The sequence below is a fragment of the Lottia gigantea genome (assembly GCF_000327385.1).
Source record: "Lottia gigantea unplaced genomic scaffold LOTGIsca_16, whole genome shotgun sequence".
Lineage (NCBI taxonomy): Eukaryota > Metazoa > Mollusca > Gastropoda > Lottiidae > Lottia > Lottia gigantea.
The window spans coordinates 571,493-595,076 of NW_008707965.1; the positions used below are offsets into that span (position 1 = coordinate 571,493).

General features: G+C 31.8%; 1 protein-coding gene across 1 annotated transcript; it reads left to right on the forward strand.

Moving 5' to 3' along the window:
* Window positions 1-3,351: 3,351 nt before the first annotated feature.
* On the forward strand, window positions 3,352-11,684 carry LOTGIDRAFT_112963 (hypothetical protein; the record flags this gene model as incomplete). The annotated part of the gene is made up of 2 exons (XM_009051118.1): window positions 3,352-3,498; window positions 11,604-11,684. 2 exons carry the CDS (start codon window positions 3,352-3,354, stop codon window positions 11,682-11,684), a joined length of 228 nt encoding a protein of 75 aa, XP_009049366.1.
* Window positions 11,685-23,584: the final 11,900 nt, after the last annotated feature.

Consider the following 23,584-nt stretch of genomic DNA (forward strand, 5'->3'; position numbering starts at 1 on the left):
GACTAGATTGCAATTCTGACGAGTTCATCGACTAGATTGCAATTCTGACAAGTTTATGGACTAGATTGCAATTCTGACAAGTTTATAGACTAGATTGCAATTCTGATAGGTTTATAGTTAGATTGCAATTCTGACAAGTTCATCGACTAGATTGCAATTCTGACAAGTTCATCAACTAGATTGCAATTCTGACAAGTTTATAGACTAGATTGCAATTCTGACAGGTTTATAGACTAGTTTGCAATTCTGACAAGTTTATAGACTAGATTGCAATACTGACAAGTTCATAGACTAGATTGCAATTCTGACAAGGTCAGAGACTAGATTGCAATTCTGACAAGTTCATAGACTAGATTGCAATTCTGACAGGTTCATAGACTAGAAAAAGGTCAATGTCCAGTTTGTTAGTTTAGGAAGGCGAATTGTAGTGATTGTTCTCAACTTACTAAGTTTAGAGATGTTGAAGTCATGTTTTACTCCAACCAGAGTAAAAAAAATGATTGTGATAAAAGTCCTGGAAGAATTATCTTTACACCAGACAGCATTAAATATGTATGACTGCTCTACATTTTAAACAAAATGGCTGAACATCAATCTTATAAAGTAGACATCATGCTGTTTACAGAAACAAACTGATTTGAAAAGGTGGATTCAAATTACAACTTGTATCTCTCTCCCACCTCCCCTGATCTTTCAAATTTGCTATGTCATATAAAGGTCACCCTAAGGTCAAAGTGGGCTGGCTGCTTTCCTCAGTCAGCTATGTCCAGTTATAGTCTGTTCCCCTATTGTGGCCCCTACTCTGTGTAATGCTCACTAATAGCAGATAAAAGAGATTACTGAGGGATTATAGAAACCAGATTTAGGCCACTGATTAAAGATCAGAGTGATATCAGGTGATTTGATTTGACCTGAGAGAGTTTTGTTTACTTTCGCTTTCTTTTATCTCTTGACCTTGCCAATTGTAAGATCAGTATTCAGTAGCAGGTCATAAGAGGCCATTTTAATCTGAAAATTGTATGGTTAAACAACATTAATTGTATGTTTGAACCAAATGTTTCAGGTAGAGTTAGCAAAATATTTTGCAGAGAAGCACTTTACTTTCTTCATTGGAACATATTTTCATCTTTACTGGAGTTTAATAAGATACTGAACACTGGGCCAGTTCCGGTATCAATTCCATTCCATGAAATGTTGGACGAAAAAATGCCCTGTTGTTCTCTCATGTGCTACATTTATGAAAGCTTCTTTAGTCATCCCTTTCTCTCAAAGAAAGTTCAGCACAGGGGGTCACAAATTAGGTTTTGTTTCTTCATTGTCAGACATTGTATTCGAATTCAAACATCTCAAAATTCCCATATATCTATGTAAATAAAACTAGAGTTCTAAGCAGTGTCCAAAAGTTATTAGCATCTAATGGGTGATTGAATTAGACCAAGGAGCCGGGCAGACTACAGTGAAAGAGATTTATGGATTTCCTTATCATATTTTAGCATTCTCCACCTGCTAGACTCTATTTAAACATGAGAGTTATGGAGGTACTATAAAGATAAAACACGCCTACCTGCACACCTACTCTGATCAACTGATTGATTATCAAATTTTTCTAATGCTGAAGGACAGTTTGCTCAGTATGTTCTATGCTTTCTGTTCCAAACTTCATATCAAGAAAATTGAAAAACAATATTATTCGAGTTTAAGGCACTCTAGGTATCTCCTGTGAATAGGCCTATCATTTAGAATGCAATCCTTATCTTAGGCGGATTCAAGTTTTATTGTAAAATTATGGTTGACACAATCAATTATTGTAGATTTTAGTGTTGCATGTTATCAGCTGTTTAGACTCTTCTAGACTTCTAACCTGAAAAGTAAATACTCAAATTAGTTCACTGAAAATAATTTATACCAGTAAATACAGACTGTCAGTTGTTTCATGAAAGCAGGGGCAACAAAATTTTCCATGGAGCCACAAGCCATTCTTTCATTATATAAAATAAAACGCCATTGATTCTGATGTGCTTGAACTTGAACCCTTTGTTTCTATCTCCTCACGTGTTGTTCATCAGCAGAAAAGTTCTATTAAACTTTTTATATCTGTCTCAAAGGGAATTATGGGGTTAACCTACCTTCGTGGACTAGCAGAAACCAGTTTAGTAATATTCTCTAAAATAAAATTAGCCCATTTCCATGGTAACATTAAGATTGCTGGACAAGTGTAGGTATCAGTGGAATCAGATATAATTTGGAAGACCCTGCTCTAATTCTAATTCATGCAGGTGCCCTTAAGGTGGTATTAGTTGGTCTTAAACATGTTAAAAACAACCCAATATAAAGCTGGTTACTAATTTAGTATGATAACACAACATAAAATGCTGATTAGCTATTATTTTATGCTAATGAGCCATTATAATATGCTAATTAGTTGTGATACGCATAATATACACCAAATTACAGTATCATAATCACCTTAGAAAACGTGATAAGTGGTCCGTCTTGGCTGTTACTGCCGGGGTATATTACTGATATCTCACACTTATTATTGCTTATAATGTTAACATTTCACACTATAATACCACATAAAAAACATTTGTGTGCATGTTTTAGTTCTGTGGGTATTTTATTTTATGTTAACAATTCAGATTCTATATCTCAACTAGCTACATTTACATTCCACAACTGAAAACATTACATTACTGTAATTTTATCACATTTGGATACCCCTACACAGATAATCTCTTTATATGTGTTGAAAAATATACAAAACATTACACATGTGTTTAAAAACACAAATTGTATCAAAATATAAATTGTCGAAACATTAGAAAAAGAAATTTCTTGGAAAAATTAAAATTATTTCCCTTTATGTTTTTCAGATTGTCCAGTCTAAGTGCTAAAGATGACTTAACGAAAAATCGTGATTCAGGGGATGGAGGGGGGACAACCCCTGATAGCGCCCCGGGAGGTAAGTCAACTTCTCTTTGCAGGTCATTAAAAAAGGGCATGAAATGGTGAAAAGACAGGTATACTTATCTTCTTGTCTGTCATGGTGATCAGTATAAATGAAAACAGTTTTAATTTAGTGACAGACAATAATGCCGAAAATTGTGATGAATCCTTTTTTTGATATTCAATTAACCAGTCCATAAATTATTCATCCTTTTCATACATCTCTAATTGAAGTATAACATCCATCCCAAACATTACAAACAATTTTGAAAGTTTTAGTTATTAACATACATACAATTCAGAACTATAATCTTATACATCCTGTGCCTGTTCCAATACAATGTTACAACTATTCCCCTAACAATTTACCCTAATATACCTGTATTTATTATTGCAGAGAATCAGATGATCCAGCGCTGTGTTATTGTCCAGCGTGATGATAAAGGCTATGGATTAACTGTCAGTGGAGATAACCCTGTTTATGTTCAGTCTGTCAAGGCAGAAGGGGCAGCAGCTAGATGTGGAGTACAGGAAGGAGACAAGATACTCAAGGTAAGGCTTACTTTTATAATAACAACTTAGTCAAGATATTGTAGGCACTTTCCGTGTCAGAGATTCCTCCTTTCAAACTGACTGACAGAAAGATTTTTGTGTGTTGTTCACTTTGAAATAGATTTGGCATTTTTTTTTAAACAAAATGTCTATCATTAGGCCTACAACTGCTAGTGTTTCTCATCTGTGTATGCTTGATAAATGCTGTATAGTATGAAATAGTTAAAAGGTGATCACCTTGACATTTTTGTTGGTTGTTGAAAGGGTAAAACTAGCTCTCTGCAATATACAGATTCAGCTTATGGAAACTGCCAAGAATTGCTGAATGGTTGATAGAGTGCTCTCTTATGCTCTCACATTTTCATTGAAGAATTCTGTAGTAAGGGAAATAACTCTGTTATGACTTGCTGTGTATAAACTTGATTATTTCTACTAGGAAGTTATAAATATAAAAGTTGGCAAGTGATCAAAGCTAACTGATTGAAGGAGGAAGATTTTTAAGTACAGAATTATTGTGGGTTGTAATCAGTCATGGTAAGAAAATACACACTTTAACAGGTTGTTAGTGGCTTTCAAGTTGGATTGCTCTTTGGTATTAGTGGGTGAGAGCCAACACCGGACTGATTCTAGAAAACACTAGCACAGGCATCAGAATTATTCCTACCTTGAGGAGAACTCAAACCCACGGCACCTAATCGCATAGTAGACAACAAATCCAACTCGCTATCAACAGAGTTATTCCACTACTCTTTGGTATTACTGATAAATTACAATATAAAAAGCCGTTTGCCTAATATTTAGCCATTGTTCTAACCTAACCTTGCTGTCCTCAGGGTTGTTTCAATTTTTTAAAGATATTTTAAGTAAATGTATAGTGTAAAATTTGAATTACATTTCAAACCGATCTTTACAAGTGTATGAGAATAAGCAAGCATTCAAGGCCCCAATTCACAAAAAATCTTACTTAAAACCCATTTAGTAGTAATTGTGGTATTTCTCTCCATGTAAAATTTCATAATATCGTCAAATTTATATTTTAATATATTTTGTGAAACTGGGCCCAGGATAAGCGTAAGGGATAAAGCTTTCTCTCTGAAAAAATACTCTGCAACTGCTCTACTCTGCTCTGCTCCTACAACTTTCTATCAGGTTTATACATTAAAGTAGTTTACTATCATTTCCATTCTCACTGTAGAGTAGCAGTGTGATCAATTTTATGAGTAGTTTATGGTAAATCTATTCTGACTCTATTCACCATGTATCTTTCTATCATCTTATTGGTTGGCTTCAGTTTATAATCTTATAGTCTTTTATATTACACTCTGATTCTAGCATCATACTGGTATATCATTATACTTTAGATTCTGGCTTACAGCTTTCTTATTACTTACAATCTTATTGGGATATGTGATAATTAAGCTTGTGATATACATGTACCAAGGTAGAATTCTGTGGAAATATATTGTTCAAAATCATTGGTGAGACTATAAAATTTTGATATTGTTATGTATCAACTGAATACTGTTATATAACTTGTAAAAATAACTCAGTCATAACTGGAATTTGAAATTTTGGAATATTAGGACTTTCTATAAAGTTAAATAAAAAAAAAGTGTATTGTTCTGGTGCTTGGTGAAAAATTAATTGGTGAATGTAAAGTAAACTTGTTCAAAATATTTTTCTGTGATGTTGGTTGTAGTTATTGCTTTCAGATGATTACGATGAGTTTGTACCACCAGATTATCATCATTCTCTTTATCTTCAATATTAACTGAATTAAACTTAGCTTGTAAGCTAAATCATAATAAATGATTGTTTGAATGAAACAATTTTCAGATTTGTAAAACAAGTTGGCAAGTTAATATAAAAGTGAATTAAAACAGTTTGTAATGACATTTACATCAGTTGTAGATGCTATCATATATTTTATGTGATTTAAATTGGATAGTGGTTATCTGGAGTAAGTTTAATGTTGATGCATTTGGTGTAATGCATCAATGAAAGTATTTAGTGGAAAGAATCTTGATTGCAGAGGAATTTCTGAAAGAATATGTCAGCTGGAATTAAGATTTATAGTGTAAGAGGAGGTCAACATTAAAGTGAATCTCAAAGCATTAGTTGTTGGTTGTTTGAAAAGTGTACATCTAGTAAATCTAGTTTATTTAGCCCCATCAATAAAGCACTAATTAAAGCAGGTTGGCGTGATACCTACTTTTGTCTTGTAATGTTGCAAGCAAACAGTCTGCTGACTCAATAAGCACTGGCTGTGAAAACCCTGAGGAAAGATAATATTGATAGCAAAAATTGATTTTAAAGTGTCATATCATCACGTTAATACGGTCTCAGATGTTTAGCTTTCTTAGTATGGTATTTGAAAGTTAATGATATTCTGTATGTTTTGATATTTTACGGGTTATTATTTGTGTGTTAGTCTTATGTTATTGTTTTGGCATTACAAATTGGTTTCAATGTTTTACCACTCAGCAAAGTAAATATTTTGGAAGTTTATAAGTTTCTAAAGGTTTTGATGTTTCACAGTACTGTTATGTAAATATTTTGAAATTTTGTGAGTTTCTTTATTTTAATGATGTGGTTCTCTTAATCCCTTGTAGTGTTCCTTCAACCAAAGCATCATTTATAATCAGGGCAATGTATTTGAATTCTAAAGAGGTTTTATAAACTTTTTATGTACATCAGGGACACTGATAGCATCAATTTGCACCATTCGAATTATCAGTCAGACATCTGTTGTTCCTGCTATTCTACAATAACTTAATAAATGTTTGTTGACCCTTTGCGATAGTGACATCATAAAACTCTTAGTTTTAGTGAAATTTCAGGAACTGCAGGAACCATAGTCATCTGACTGAAGATTGCAAATTGATGCTTTAAGGGTCCCTGATTTACTAGAAAACTTCTTTACAATTCCTTTCAGGAAGAGTTGTAGAGTGGTATCACTATCAGGTGCTCCGAATGGTTAAGCATACTTGGCCAGGCTAGCCTAACATTTGTTGTTTTTTTTTTCAAAAAAATATTTTGACAAGTTTGGCTATGTTTTGATGTTAGCTACTTTTTCAGAAATTCAACTTGTCTTTTTGATTTATCTGATCACAGCAATATAAACTCTGTAGATTTCTTTATATTTTGTTTTCTTGTCTTCAATCTAGAGAATGTAAATATTGTTAATGTTTGTATAAGTTTCTGTATGTTTTGATGTTTTACAAGTTAGCAGTCTAAATATTTTGAGAGTTTGTAAATCTCGTAATGTTTTAATGATTTTTGATTAGTTCTAGCCTTGTTCTACAGTATATAATTCATTCTTTTTAAGATGATGCTGAATTGCTTTTAAAATCCAAGGCCTGTTTTGTGCTTTGCAATTGTAAAGTTCTGAAAAATGTGTCTGATCTGTTTAAAGTACTTGATTGGTGTTTTCAATGGGATGTTTACTTTGGAAAGTTTGAGTAGAATTTAAAGAAAGATGAAAAAAAGCATGGTGCCTTTTTGTTGTGTACTTGTTGATAATCGTTACTGTTCGTTCTGAAAATTTCTCTATTTCTTTGAAACTATCAGTATACGAAAGATTTAATTTTGATGATAAGAATATTGGCACACCAAGTAAAGTTACCAGAATTTGAATAAAGTGTAAAATTTACGATGTAAAAAGTTTTATCGTAGTGATCTATACGCAGTTCTATTTTCAACAGTATTTAAGGTTATTTTGGTTGTTTTGTTACTATATTTAGAATGTTTACCTGTATTTGTTGTTTGTTTATCTCATCAAGTAATCTGGTTTGTGTTATATCATAAGTAGAATTGAGGAGAAAGTGTAATAAAGCATATTTTGTTTGTTTTGAGAGAAAATGAACACATGTTCTCATTAGTAATAAAATGAATTTAAAGGTGTTTCTAAAGAATGAAATATGACAGGCATAATCTTTAGGAGAATGACTACTGAAAAGTTAAAGAGCTCATGATTGCAATGAGGAATGTGTTGGGAGGAAAGCATCTAATGGGTTCAACAAATTATAAGGGCACTTCTACCACTGCTGAAAAGATCACATTAAACTCCTCCTAATATATGACCTTCTCTTCCCAATTAGCCTCCATATCTTGAATATGCAATAACTCATGTATTAAGGTTTTACAAAGATTAACACAGAAATTGTCTCAAATCTTTAATTTGATTATGACTAAATAGAGCCAAATTTGGCCAAATTAAGGTTCTATAGATACATGCATGTATCAATATGCTTTGAAAGTATTACATGGAATAACATGGACTTAAATTTGTAAGTTTGTGTCTAGTTTGCTGAAATCTGAAGTCCAGAGCATCCAGATTTCACGATTGTTTTAATGGAAGGAAACTGGATAATAAGTTTTGCTGTAGCCATCATGATTCTGTTACTCACTGGCAGAGATCTGGTACATGAGGAAAACTTGTCACAACATGACCTCAGTCAGATCATAACCTACATTTAACAAGGAAAAAATGAGACTGTAGTTTTAAATGTGTGATTAATACAGATTGGGTGTAGTTTGGTTTATTTAAAGTTTCTTGGTCACAATTTTTTTGGGTAATTTTTTAATGCTGAGTCAAATTAAGTGCTGTACCATGATAAAGTAAGATTGTAACTACACAGAGCACTGACTTATTGATGATCACCCTTCTTGTGCTCTTGATGCAAATATGCTACTGGAATAATTATGTTTAGCAAACATATTTTCAATCTTAAGGCTTTGACCGAGATTTAATAAACCATGAACTTGGAGCTGATACTTAAGAAGATTCAGAAAAATACAAGTGTTCCATACATCTCAACTTTAATTTGAATAGAGCTCAATTTATACTGTTGATATGTGTTTCTGATATTTAATACATTATAAGGTTTAGAAGTATGGGTTAAATTTCTAAGATATGTTCTTGGGAAATATAAAATAATAAGCAAAACTCAAGGTGTCCACTTCATATAACACTTCACCTGCCTGGGTAGACCATTGAGCCTTTCTGAACAGTGTTTGTCACTGTTTGTCATATGTACCTGAGGTTCCACAACAAGATTATTGTGTTGCTGACAGGATTGTTTTATTTCTGTTTGATATTTGTTGCCAATTGATTTATCCTCTGGTAGACAGAGTGTCATCATCAAATCAGATCAATTTTCCTATCAATTGCATGATTCACACGTGCTAATTGACTTAGTGGGAAACGACTGGAATTTTTTTTTTGCCTCCTTGTGTGTCAGCAGTCAGTCGGTCAAACTCTTGAAAATTGCTGACCAAGACTGTTCGTGTTCTTGCAGCATAAATATTCAAAAGGTGGTCCACTAGGAATCTACCCCTAAACTCAATGGTTCACTATTGTTTGCTAACCAAACTTCACCTTATTCTGAATGTATTATACAGGTGATGGGTCTTTGCTTGTAAACTCTCTAAAACAAACTTTAGTTATGTTGCAAAGGTGGGCAATTGGACTTATATCATCTGACTTCTGATTTGACTTCAGTTTGATTGTTGGTGAGAAAAAAAAATTGAGAAGTAGAGGCTTTAACCAGAGAAGAAGGAAGTCATTATGAGAAATGTATTATTCAATACATGACTCTCTAGTCTTAGAGGAAAGGAAATAGGTCATACTGTACTGGAGGATTAAGTGAAATTCATAAAAAAGAATTTAAAAGGATTACTATTGTATTGAAAAACTAACAGTAAAATTTTTGGAGTTTTTGGTTGTGATTTATTCTGTAAGTTATTTTAATTTTTGGCTCATAAAATTATAGGACTATCTTACATTCTTACTCAGCTCACCTTTGTTTATCCTTTTGGAGAGTTCTTGTATTAAAGTGTTATTGTGGTATTTCTTCGTCAGAAAAGTGCCAAACATTTAAAGGACTAAATTTCTTTATTTATTGAGAGCTGTATTATATATATATATATATATATATATAAATATATATACAGATGAATTGTCAAGAACATGCTGATATCAGATTCTATTCTGGATTGATGATCTTACCAATCAGAGGTATTGATTGAAATCATCTAGCTGACAGTCTAGGGCTCCATTCCACAAAAAACTTACAATCAATTTTATAGAGGTATTGATTGAAATCATCCAGCTGACAGTCTAGGGCTCCATTCCACAAAAAACTTACAATCAATTTTATAGAGGTATTGATTGAAATCATCCAGCTGACAGTCTAGGGCTCCATTCCACAAAAAACTTACAATCAATTTTATAGAGGTATTGATTGAAATCATCCAGCTGACAGTCTAGGGCTCCATTCCACAAAAAACTTACAATCAATTTTATAGAGGTATTGATTGAAATCATCCAGCTGACAGTCTAGGGCTCCATTCCACAAAAAATTTACAATCAATTTTATAGAGGTATTGATTGAAATCATCCAGCTGACAGTCTAGGGCTCCATTCCACAAAAAACTTACAATCAATTTTATAGAGGTATTGATTGAAATCATCCAGCTGACAGTCTAGGGCTCCATTCCACAAAAAACTTACAATCAATTTTATAGAGGTATTGATTGAAATCATCCAGCTGACAGTCTAGGGCTCCATTCCACAAAAAATTTACAATCAATTTTGTGGTAAGTATTCTGCACTTTGTAGAACGGGGTGCATGATCTGAAGTTGAGAATTCTTTGTTGCAAATTTTGTTGGTGTTATTTTATACATGGGAAAAGATCTTTAATATTGATGTCAGTGTATGTGGATTATACTATTCTATTAATTGCATCGTGTGGTTTGAGCAAACATAACGTTGATTGAACTATGTTAAATTTAAGAAGGTCTGTACTGGATGACCCTATCTAATCAGGATAATTAGTACATATAGACAAGGTTATCAAGACATCCAATACCAACCACTATTTAGTCTAAAAGATAAGATATTGTGGTACTGGAATTCGGTATTTGATAAGGTTGATATGCTACATAAATTTCTAATCAGACATATGAAGTTAGATTTTGGTATTTTGAAATCTTGTAACTATATATTGTAAAAAGCTGCCTCTATTATCATATTTATTGTGGCCCATAGTTTTGGAATTAAAATCTGTACAAGCAAGACAATTCCGTCAATCATAAATATCGTCCAAAGAATGGCAAAATTAGGAGTAAAGGTAGTGTAGAAGTGGACTCCTCAATAGAGAAGTATCATCAAGTACGCAAGTGTCTCCTTATCAAAGGATTAAAGATAGTTATTTATCTGCAAGAACATGCCTCTACTTTTTTTTTTACCTGTGTCTGCTAGGGCTTTGTTGAATGTTCTCTAAGTAATATCTATATTTATAATACAATAGATGGTTGGTGCACAGCTTTAAAAGTTGAATAAATAAATTGTTCTTTGTGGTTTACATACCAATATGCATATAATATAAATCTCTATTGAGAGTCTTTGTACTGTTAAATATATGTTTATTACCGGGAAGTGAATTAAGAATAGCAAGTCTTAGACTTAATGTACTTGTCAAAAACAGTTGTAGCCTATGAAAGTGTTTCTGAGATATTTCTACCTAGTTGGTAAGTTGGATCTTCATTTTGTTGTCTGCCAACTTGACATTTGTTTTTTAGGCTTTTGGTCAGCAGAGTTTATGCTAAATTATCTTAGAGAGTGAGATATTAGTTATATATGTATGTTTTGATCTTCACTCAGTTGATTTCCAATTGTTGTTGGTGATATTAGTTGTTGATTAAAATCTGAGCTTCCAAATCATTTTAAGTTGAAAAGTGAAGTAGGGTGCTAACATGCAAAAAGTGTCAAGTTGTTCTAATGCATGACAGCAAATCAAAGTCCTGTGTGATACAGGCCGTGCAAGGTAACGATTTATTGAGGGTTGTGAATTGAAAGAGAGTAATTTAATGCTGGTGTCCTGGCAAAATTTCCCTCATTCAGCACTGCTTGACATAGTCTATCCTTCTTTGTGAACCCAATCAGATGCACATTTTCTGTGGGGAATAAACTCAACTACAATACTTGTATTCAAATACCATTAAGGGTTATCGAGTATTTGCATCCCAACAAATACCTACCTATGTTATAATACAGTGCCTGAGTACTGATGTCTTATATTCTACTATTATATTATTACAGGTGAACGGTACTTTGGTAACCAATAGAAACCATATAGATGTTGTTAAACTTATCAAATGTAAGTCAAAATATTTTTGTTAATAACATTTTACATTTTGAATAATGAAAACACTTCACTTTCCATTATGTACTAGCTCTACATTTCATATGTATACTCACTTTTCAATTTAAGTGTAAACATTTTGCATATAAAACATGTATACACTTTACATTTGAAATAATTTCCACACTTTTTTTTTCAATATTCAAACTCTACATTTAAAGCATGTACACACTTTACAATTTAAGTGAAAACATTTTACATTTCCAATATTACCAAACTCCTTTATTGTAAATTCTTTACTTTAAAACAGGATTTAAAACATGTTTACAGTTTACATTGAAAATATATACACAGTTTACATTGAAAGTAAGTACACAGTTTACACTGCAAACATGTACACAGTTTACATTAAAAACAGAAAACAGTTTACATTGAAAACATGTACACAGTTTACTTTGAAAACATGTATACATTTACATTGAAAACATGACTGTGCATATTTTACATTAAGAATATGTACACATTTATATCTCCATTGTGAGACGTTTTGCATCTTCAATTTGACACATTTTGCATTTTCAATGGACACTATTCATTTCAAATTTGTATTCGACTATAACTAGTTCAAATACAAAAAATTACTCATTCTGCATTGAAAGTATGTCCATCATTTTATAAACATCTTTTTGTAACATGCAGTAAATTTCTTTGCATATCATAACTTTATCCATGATCTGAATTTTTACAAATTTGTATGCAGTAGTTATATAACTCCTAGTGTTATTAACACTCATCTGAACAACAGATCTATATTCTAATTAAATTAGCAGTATTTAGTTTAAGTTGATAGATACTTTGCCAAATTTATTCTCTGATTCCTCATCTGCTTTCATCTTAGATCTATGTTGAATCAATTTTCAAATGAAATTCCATAACATTTTGATAACATGAGACATGAAATTAAACCATAAGACAAGAATTTTTTGATTGTTCGTGTTATGTGCCACGGACTGTTCATCTTAAAGATACCTTGACTGTAGGAAAGTTAAGATTAGTTGGCTATTAATGGTGTCTTTACTCGATTTCCCACATTGCATACTGCATGGTGGGACTTGGGTCAAGCCCGTACTGCAGTGGAAAAGAAGGACTTCACGAACCATTTCAATTCAGTTGATCCTGCTTCCATTTTGGACATTTCTCAAGAAGAAACTGTCATATATATTTATTCTTATCAAAACTATTATTTCATTTGCTCCAAATAGGTAGCAAAATAATGTCAAGTTTTAAGTATAGAGACGATATACATGTATAACTAGAGAATAGGGTGTGGTCTAATTTAATCTTGTTACAGTATTAATGTGTCATTTGACCAACTGTTACTATATATAGACGACCTCAATATTCAGCAAGTATGACTGACATACAAGTTATTCTCTAGGTATATATGACTCACTGTTATATATATCGCATACTAATATAATTCATTTAGTGTTCAGAGTTATTATGAATATACTCAGTTTTGACATGCTGTAAGAAACAGGTATATAAAAGCTCTTTTGTCGCAGTTGAGATTGACAATAATACGCTTCAATACTCTTAATAATATAGACATATATTTGAAAGTGACATTTCCTGATAATAAAAGAAGTACTCTCTAACTTTGTCCTATTTAATTTGTGTTAAACAAGATCTGGAAAGACTGATTACTGTATTTTTTTCAAGGCCTGTAATTGCACTTTGCATATATGCCAAAAAGAGCAGTTAGACCTGGCCTTATTGGTTTAATTTGTATTCTACAGTGTAGCAAATTATGGTATAACATTGTAAAAACTGATTATGACAGTATTGTTGCTTGTTAACCTTTAGATCCAGAGTTCACTCCAGGCCAAGATAGTACCAACAGAATTTCACTGTCCTAAGCAAACTTTTGCTGATTACTCACTGCATAGTGTTGCCTTCTCCAATTAGGAACAGAAATTGAGTGTATAGATTATATATCTCTTTCAAGTAGGTAGCTGAATATCAGCCTTGTCCAACCCGAGTTTGTTATATTGACAGTGCTGTACCTTGTTATTGCAGTACACTATTACAGCTATTTGTCTATGTTACAAGTTTAATCTATAGGGTGTATTTCACTTTATTTGTAAACACACCTGTCTTACTATTGTCTATTATATTGATGCAGTTCAACTTTTAATTGTATTGACAGTATTGTATTCTCTGAAGGTGTGCTGATGATTCAAATCTCGTCTATATCCACATGAAGGCAAATGACGCAAGAGCCTCATGCTGAAATGGCAAAAAAAAAATGTTTAAAAAATAAAAGTTACAGATGGGATATCACTTATTTGATGTGTAACACAATGGTGATTATCGTTTGAAGTCAACAGAAAGTGTTGCGCACATAACTGATTTCAAAGAAGAATGGATTTTTGCCTCATACAAAAAAAAACCTACTTATGGCCCTGATAGATGATCACTATGTTTTTTGCTATTTATCTTGTGATCAGGTAAAATTAAATGAAAGAATTATGAAGATGAAAATATTTCCCTCCAAAAATACTGTTAGCTCTGTAGATACGCCAATCTGATAAACCAAGTCTCAAGGTGAAACAATGTATTCTAAATTATAAACCACATTTGTGACTATCATCACAGTAGGCTAAACTATCATAGTGGAACAATATCTCAATCTTGAATGATAAACTCTTTGAGTGGGTTTGGTTAAATTTATGGCCTAAACTCCAACATATTAAAAGTCAAAATTCTAAAAATCTTTCAATTTTCTTTTCAAGCCACCACCCAGTCTTAAATGTTCAGTTTCATATTATTGTTGACACCCCTTATATAGTCAAAAAATGTTGACATCCATTAAAGCAATGACATTTTTTGATATTCACCACTTGAAATATTTAAAATTTAATAAGAGATAATATATGAATATGTGTCCTATAATAAATGTAAAATTGGATTAGGTTAACCATGCATGAAAATTTTACGTGAATTTTAGCTTGAAATTAAAGTATGTATGAAAAGGTTGTAATTTGACACAAGAATGTATCATTTGTCTGCGCCGTTCTTAAGCCATTCTTTTTAGAAACCAAAATGAAGCTGAAAAGCATTTGAATTGTATTTAGTTGCACATTTGTGTCAGGGATTCAACCCAAGCTGAGGTACAGATGCTAAAAAAAAACAAGTCAGCTGAAATATGTTATTTTGTTTAACATCATGGTTAGTAATTCCTGGTGAAGACAGAATTTTTGACACTTTTAGTTCAGTATGATAGGCAGCACAAGTATATGAGAAACACTGGCCTGGCATGAACTATGAAATCTGGTATCCATCAAAATGACCACCTAAGATTATTTGTTCAGACTATGATACAGTTTTACTTGCTTCACAAGTATATTCAGCTTAAAAAACTAAAAACTTTTTGATAAAAACAATGAGTGTTTAGTTAACTTTTTAACCTATTGTCTCACAGACTTTTGGTGACAATTTTTCAGACACTGGGTGTCGTTTCTTAACAATATCTGAAGGTTATAAAAGACTGGAGATCAGTGGCTAATGTCAGAGAGCATGTGTTAATGATTTACCCTTCATTGATGTGTATGGATAAAAAAGGCTAGCGGAAGGTGAGAGTGGGGATTATTTCCCTTCAGTCTGAACACCTCTACAAGTTAAAACAATAGTGGCAATTATTGACCTAATTCCGATCATAGCCATGATCGTCAAGTCTTCATATTCATGAGTTGATGTACTGGAAATGTCTGGTTGATCATGTCTCATAGAGACGGCTTAGTTCCTGAAAAAACTGGTACCATCTGAAGACCAGATGTGAAGGCCACCATGTTGAAAATATTTGATTTCTGGTCTGATAAAGCTCACTATCATCAACCACTTGTTTTTAAAACTTGATCATTTGTATTTACCCATGTTGATTGGTGTATGCCCCTTTCAAATAATAAAAATTCATTGACCAGAGTGGTATGTCCAAAATTTTACTATTACATGTGAGCTATTTCAAGCCAGCATTTCTCAAAAATCATAAAAGACATGTCACAAGAGTAGGATAAGGACAAGTACCCTCAAGATTCACTGTAGAGTATTTTATGATTGTTTTCTTTTGACTTTCTAAAATATTCCTTAATAATTACTATATACAAAAAGTATTAATAAACACATTATTTCAAAAAAAGCAAATTAGTTATAGCAATAGTATTTCTCATAAGTTTTAAATGAATATTTCAAGAATATTCTCAGATTCATATTTCCTTTTTCCTCAAAATGTCTGACTACTTCCTGGTAAATGGCAGATAAATATCTTGGCCTATTGACTGGTATAAAGAATAAGAGAGTTGGTAAGGAAAAAGAGTGAAATGTGGTAGAAGTTAGGTGGTAACTGACTAGGAAGTAAGAATAGAAAGTTTTCGTGTTGAAGGTAACTGGGATATATTAATATCTGATAAATTGATCGGTTTTAAACTCGGGACTGTTTCCTATATATTATATAACCTTGGATAACTAAAGAGTACTGAGGTAGGAACTATTTTTTAACTATATCTAACTGCTTGCACACATTTAGCAATATTTTCTGTAGCACTAGGAATTGATAATTAAAGAAATGTTAGGAAACATTTTCAATATTCACAACCTGGAATATAATAAACTAAAGCTTACTATTAGCACTGATGTTTTCTAAAAAAAAATTTAACCTTCGGATTTTTACTGCAGACACAAAAGAAGTGATAACATTGTATACTTAGGAAAATTATAAATTATAAAATATGTAAGACAATTCTTTATTCCTTCCATTTTTTAGTTTTTTGAATTAACCACTATGAAGTATACTGCTAGGAACATCTTAAAACAGTTCTGTTCTAATGCTGTCATCACTAACTTGACTAACTATCTTTTAAGTGGTAGAGCATTGCAGTTTGATTCCTTTTGCGTTCCATTATTTCCTATGATTAACCAAAATTAAAATTTATCATGACAATCTGCGTATCAAATCTAATTGTATATTTGAAGGTTTACTTCTAGAACATTTTAAATTTCTACAGAATTTTTAAGAAATGCTAATCAAAATTTAACTTAATTAGCCATAACTAAAATTTTTTGTCATATATTGCTAATACAAATTTTAATTGAACCTTGATTGGGGTCAACCCAATCTTAGTTGTTTTCATTCCTCTTCACTGTATTGGTAAAGTAACTGACCTGTTCTAGCTGCTACCAATTATCTGTATCACCAAACTGTTATTTTGGATTTCGGGTTTTGTTTTGTGGTTCAGATCATTAGTACTTGAGTTTTCAATGTACTATTCCACCTGGGAGTCCATGGTTGTGAAATAAAGAACCATAATTTTCTAGCTGATGTTTATTTTTCTAATATGGTGGTCTCAGTAGGTCTGGGAACTCAGATATTATATAGATCAAATATCAGGTCATGTTTGTATTATACTAGCATTGTTGATTTTAGTATATTACCAGTCTTGTCCAGCTGGAGCTCTTAAATGATCCTGATGATTCTGGAAAACAGGATGTGACTAGAAATAAAGTCCTGGTGTTGTCTCTATTTTGAAGAATCAAATATAACTATCAAACTTATTTCTTGTCTATCTCATTGATTTTTCCAATTTTTTTGGACTTGTTTGTGATTAAACATACATGGCCATTATGTCCTGCTTTATTTTCTATGAGGCAAATTTATAGAGCAGTTCTTTTCAATGTAATAACTGACAAAGTTTTGGTTTCCATCCTGAAAACAGTACTTTCAAACTAACTCGAGTCAATGTAAGTTCATGAAGTATCTGAAAGAAAATTCATTGAATATTATGTATAATGGAGCCAGTTTATTAAAATCTTGTATTATGTGTTTAGTTATACCTCATTCACCTTGAAATAAACACAATTTGACCATCTTTTATCATTCAGAAAGTTTTTTCTAACCTCAAAATCCAGACTTAATCCTACTTATTAACTTCATTAAAAACTTGATAAAAATAATCTGGAATATCTGAAATCACATGCTCTTGATTCCGTCAAATCTCTAGACCAATCAAACCCCAGTATAGCTGATATCTACGTCTAATTTTGGGATGTTTTGAGATAAGGTAGTTTCTGCTGTGATATTTCTAGTTTAGTAATTAGTTATACTATTTGGTTAAAAACTGATAAATATCGGCACTGGTGTATTTTGATAGATAAATTTTAGTCTCGAAAGATTACTGATAGAAATTTGAAATATTTAATTACTTTTGAAGATGTTTTGAATTGAATTGTTTTTTAAAATTTTTAATCTTGATAAGTTTCTTTAATTCATATATTATTTCCTCTTCCCTCATAGTAAAAATATACCACAGAAACAGTCCTTCACTTTATTGGAAGATAAAGAACTATTTTAGTGTTTCATTCTATTTTATTCATTCATTCATCGATCTTATTCATTTTTAATTCTTTGCTGTGTTTCTGCTATACAATTTGTATCATGAGCTTCATTCAATGGAATTCAGAGGCAGAATTCATTTATCATTTAACATAAAAAGTAATTTCAGTTCTCCATCCTGGATCTGTGTTTATTCATTCATTCATTTCATTTCTTCATTTCACTGATTTAGTCATTCATTCATCTTTATTTTGTTCATTTCATTAATTTTGCCATTCATTCATTCATTAATCCTGATCAACACCATGTTCTTCATTCTTTCTCGTCTTGTTTTCCTTTTTATATATGTTTTCTTGATGTGAAAAGTTCTTTAGTTCTTACCAATGTTTTGCCAAAATGTTTAGTTTTGCGGTTCGGATCATTAGTACTTGGTTTATTTATTCATCTATTTCTTCATTTATTCCAAACTTCATTCAATTGTTTGCTTTTAGTTGCACATCTATTGGTTTCAATTATTCATACATTCTACTCCATCCCATATTCAATTCATTCACTCATTCAAACATTCATTCATTCAACCATTCATCAATCAGTCTATTAGTAATGAAGATATAGTATAAACCATCAGTCCCTGGTAAAGACAATTTGATTAGAGTATAGTTGTTATAGTATCAAGATATTCAACACAATCTCCATCAAAAATACTCATAAAACTCTACCAGATAGTCATATTACCAGATGCCTGCCTGGTCTACTTTATTAGGGCAGGTGGATTTGCCACGATGCCTTCTCTTGTTGTTATTAAGGCTTTCAAATGTCAAAAGCTTATTTGTTACTCAGCTTTCAACCATAAATAAGGTAGGGCATCTAGAAGCTCCTTTGTGATTTGGTTTGGTTTTGTCAATGTGACATCCCTTGTTGAATGTTTATAAACATTTGATATACTAATAAAGATTTGGAAAAAAAACAGCATCAGTTTGGGCAACTAATGAACAGCATTGCAAATGGTACATATAAAAATATTTTCAAACTACAAGCTGGCACATTATCTAAATAAAATTTAAGTTAAGCAAGGGTTGTATGGTTGCCCATCTCACAAAAAGCCTTTGTCTTGATTCATGGAAGAGATCAAAAAACAGAAACAGAATTGTGCTGTATGAGCAGTGACAAGGCTAGAATACATGCTTAATATTAAAGTATATCATGTCTGGGCAATCTGGCATGTTACCCTCACCATAGTTTATGATAGACCAGATTAATCGATCAATTCCCACTCATTGATTGAGTTATTTAGATGAAAGACAAATCTCATTCACAAGCTTTTGTTTCTAATCATCCAGTCTCTCCTGATCTTTATCATGTTTTTTTATGATCAATGATAATTAACGGAAAATTCTTGTAAAATATGTAGTGATTGACGATTTTTAGTGTTTATCACCCAGTTTTAGCTGTATATTCAGTATTCATGTCCAACAAGGGTAAGATATTTTGGTATTTATTGATACAGCTTTTTTTATGTATGTTCTTCAATGAAAAACATTGCAATTTTCTTACATAAGTTGACACTTCTTCCATTCAAATTCATGTTCAGTAAGTTCTCTAAATCCATCTGAAGTTTGTTTTAGACGTATTTCTGTTGATAACTGATTTTCTCTCCACTATAGTTTATTTTTGAGAGAGTAAAACTTTAATCAGTGGAAACAATAAGCTTAAGTAAAAAGTTAATGTATTAAATATTCTAACTTTTTTTTTGCTGATAGTGTCTTATTCTGAAAATATGAAAGTATATGTGACTGTGATTGAGTTAAATTGGGCGATCATCTGCCCTCTTTTCTCATTAGAACATGCAATGGCAGGCATATCAATCTATCAGCCATGTTGGACTGAATATAAACGTGGAATAAGGTGAAAGTTTATGGGGGTGTTAAGCTATAAAATCTTGGTAAATTAATCGGCAATCACATTGGAGGTGAAATCGATATTCTTTATAATAACAACAGCTGTAGTCTCAATCAAAAATATTTTCATTTTACCTATTATATATATATACACATTGTTTATAATGTAAATTAGATTGGACAACTTTTATTGTTCATGTGGTCCAGATTTACTTTTAAAAGTGTTTAGCTCAATATCTAACCATGGATAAGCATGCCACAGGTAATGTTGAGAACAACTATTTGATTTGGCTCAGGAATATAGACTTATAAATTTTTTTTTCTTCAGCTGATATTGCATTATTAAAGCTATTTAAACCTGGCACAAGTTTCAAGAGCATTTTAACTTTATATTTTCATATTGATATTACTGATTTTGTAAGCTCTATCGAATTATAAAAATTTTTATTTAGAGGTCTATATCCCTTTGTAGATTTTTGTGGTTTGGATTCAGAATTCATTGTGATGTTTAAATTTTCCTTTCATTGATTGGTTTATGATTCCAACAATGTAACTGAAGTTAAGAAATGGGTTAATTTGGAGTACAGAATTAATAGAAGAACAGTAGATAAACAGGAGTGTTAATATTCAACAGAAATTCCTTCTTTTGATAAAATTCCAACAAAAGTTTTTTGAGCTCCTTTAGATATTTCAAAAAGGATGAAAAATACAAAAAACTGTAGAGTTATGTTGTTATTAAATCCTAGTAATTGCATCATAGTGATCTAATGTTATTTTAAACTTCGTTCAAGTTGAATCATCAAAGCAAATTCACCAAAATTGTTTCAAGGCATTTTGATTTAGTAAAGTCTTGAGGGATTATAAATTTGGCAAGAAATAGAGAAAATGGATTGATTAATTTGAAGTTTTCAGCCAGAATTTTGTGATTGATTCCATGAGATGAAGTTGGCAATGTTAATTATAAACGAGGGCTGTTAGAGTTGTCTCAATGGAGGCTTGATGACTTCCATTTTGGATAAAATGTTGTAGATTCGAATGAACACTATGAAAATTATGAGCACTTAAAGATCTTTTCTGGAACTGTTCTGGACATGCTAGCTAGCTTAAAAAAGTAAAAAGATTATATAAGTAAGTAGGAATTAATTATGGTTCCTTAAGTTTTTTCCAAAAAGGCAGTTTCATGCAAAGTGTTCGAGGGCTAACTAAAATTTCATTTAATCATGGGTGATTCAAACCAAGTACCTCATGGACTAACGGGTTACATTCCAACTCACTAATTCTAGCTCCGATTAAATGATACTGCATAACAATTGGAGCCAATATGCATTCATATGTAAGTATGTCTTATATGTAAGTAGCAATACGGTTGAAGTTTGTTGTTAGCACCAGATGTAAAGCCGACTCTTTCTATTTGTGTCGTGGCTTACGTCAATCTAAAACCAACATGGCTGACCTATGACTTTTGGAAGTTTAAAGTAGATTAATCAACTATCAAATGTCTTGGTAAGGTTTAAAAAAAAAATGTTCAAAGTTTCGTATTCATGAAGTTCTGTTGCTTTGTTAATATTTTCTGCTGTAAATACACAGTGTACTGCTGTTTGTTAAAAAAGAAATATTAAATGAAAATTTGATGATATGTTCCAGATATTACATTGACGGTTCAACCAAGACTCGTGTTAAACTAAAAAATATCTAGCTGGTTATGTTCCAACCTCGATCATTGTTTGCATCGTCATTTTGAAATTTTTACAATGCAGAAGTATGCAGACATTCTGCAGCTCTGGTTTTGTGACAAAATCCAAAGACATTCTCAATGGACATTTACATGCTAAAATAATAATTAATGTACAGTCTGTACAGTGGTATGGTTAAATGGACGATGTCCATTGTTTACTAGATATTGAAATAAGGCTTTGTCTTTTTTTCATCCAGTCATAAAACTACTTTGACCATCGATATGTGCATAATGCCAATCAGGGCATGTTCACAAGATAGTCACAAGTCTTAAAGAGGATGTCAGCAGTTGTCCAGTACATATTGATAATGAGTTATATTGATTGATGGTGGTCACTATCCTCTAATTGATATTGATGTTCAGTTTTTCTGGTCAGTTTCTAATCTCATTATTTTATCATATTTCTCTTTTTCTGTGGTTAGGTTATTAGGCTTTATTTATGGCTTTCTTTTAGACTTTTTGTGGAATTACAGAGTGGTGAAATCACACCCTCATATAGTAAAAACTTTCAGGGTCAATGTTGTCATTTCAACTGTTTTGTGATGGCAGTAGCTCAATGATGTATTAATGATACGAGGAAACAAAATGAAATTTTGTCCTATTTCCTGCATTTTTTGGGCTGATATCTGAAGTATATGGATTCATTTACACACACAGACACAAGCTGAGTAAATGAGATGTGTAGCAAGTACCATGCTTACTATCAATATTAAAATAAATATAACTATGATCCACCCTGTATTAACATACCAACTAATATTACAGTCTGTTTTAATTCTGATTGACTTTTGGCTGGACTGATATTTGACCATATACGTTTTTGACCATTATCTTGACTTTTGAGGAATTAAGGCATTGGACCTTGATGTTCAGTGCTCCATGTCTGTATTCGACTCTTTTCCTTATTGGAAGGCATTTTAGGAGGTCAGCTAGAATTTGATAGGAACTGCTGAATATGTTGACCATTGACATTGTTTAAAGAGAAATTCATATTCGTTCTATGGACAAAATAGGTATGGATAATCTGGAAAAGATCAATGCTAAGGCTGATCTTTAATAATGGACCAACTGGTAGACAGAGAAGTCAAGAATCTTAATTGTTAACCTTGTAAAATGAATTGAAAGATTTGAAATTCAGCAAGTGTACTAAGATATGTTTACAGTGCGATATAAACTATTTTAGACTTGTATTTTTCAAGTTAATTAATTCGTTAGGATTCCACTAATCACCTGTATTGTTTATTTTACCTACTAACGACTTAATTTTACCTGGCTGCCTTCTCTGACATTTAAAATGCAGTATTCAACTCAGCTGATGGGTGGGACTTCACAGTGCATTTACAAATTTACTTGATTTGATGCAGAAATTGTATTCTAGACTTTCAGGTGAAAAAGTTAAGAGACACTGTGTATTACGGGTTTGATTTTTGGTTCCTTAGTATTTTGAAGCTCAATACAGCCTAGGAATAGCTTTAAGATTTTGATATTCGAGTTGTTACTGTTGAAATTGGATTGTGTACTAATTTAAATTGTAATATGTTTAGGATTTCAATTTGGATGCATCACTTAAAATTGTGATCTTAATTTGCAGTTGACATTACATTGTGTATTTTTGAAGCTTGTGATATTTATTTCAGAGTTGCATTGAATCCAAAAGGTTTCTCTTTAACTTTTGTATTCACATTTGGATTCCTTATTAATTTAACACTCCTAATACTTTTAAGTGTCTCAAACAATGTCCAGATTCTGATTGACCTGTATATCTAATTATGCCAAAATGCCAACTGTACGGAGAAAACGGCCAGAATCTGCTACTAGTTCTTTTTGAACTAAGGTCTATTTGTTAACCTGCCAAATCATCAAAGGACAATCTGAATGTTAGTTTTCTTTAGGTTATCAACATGTTTTAATGGTTCA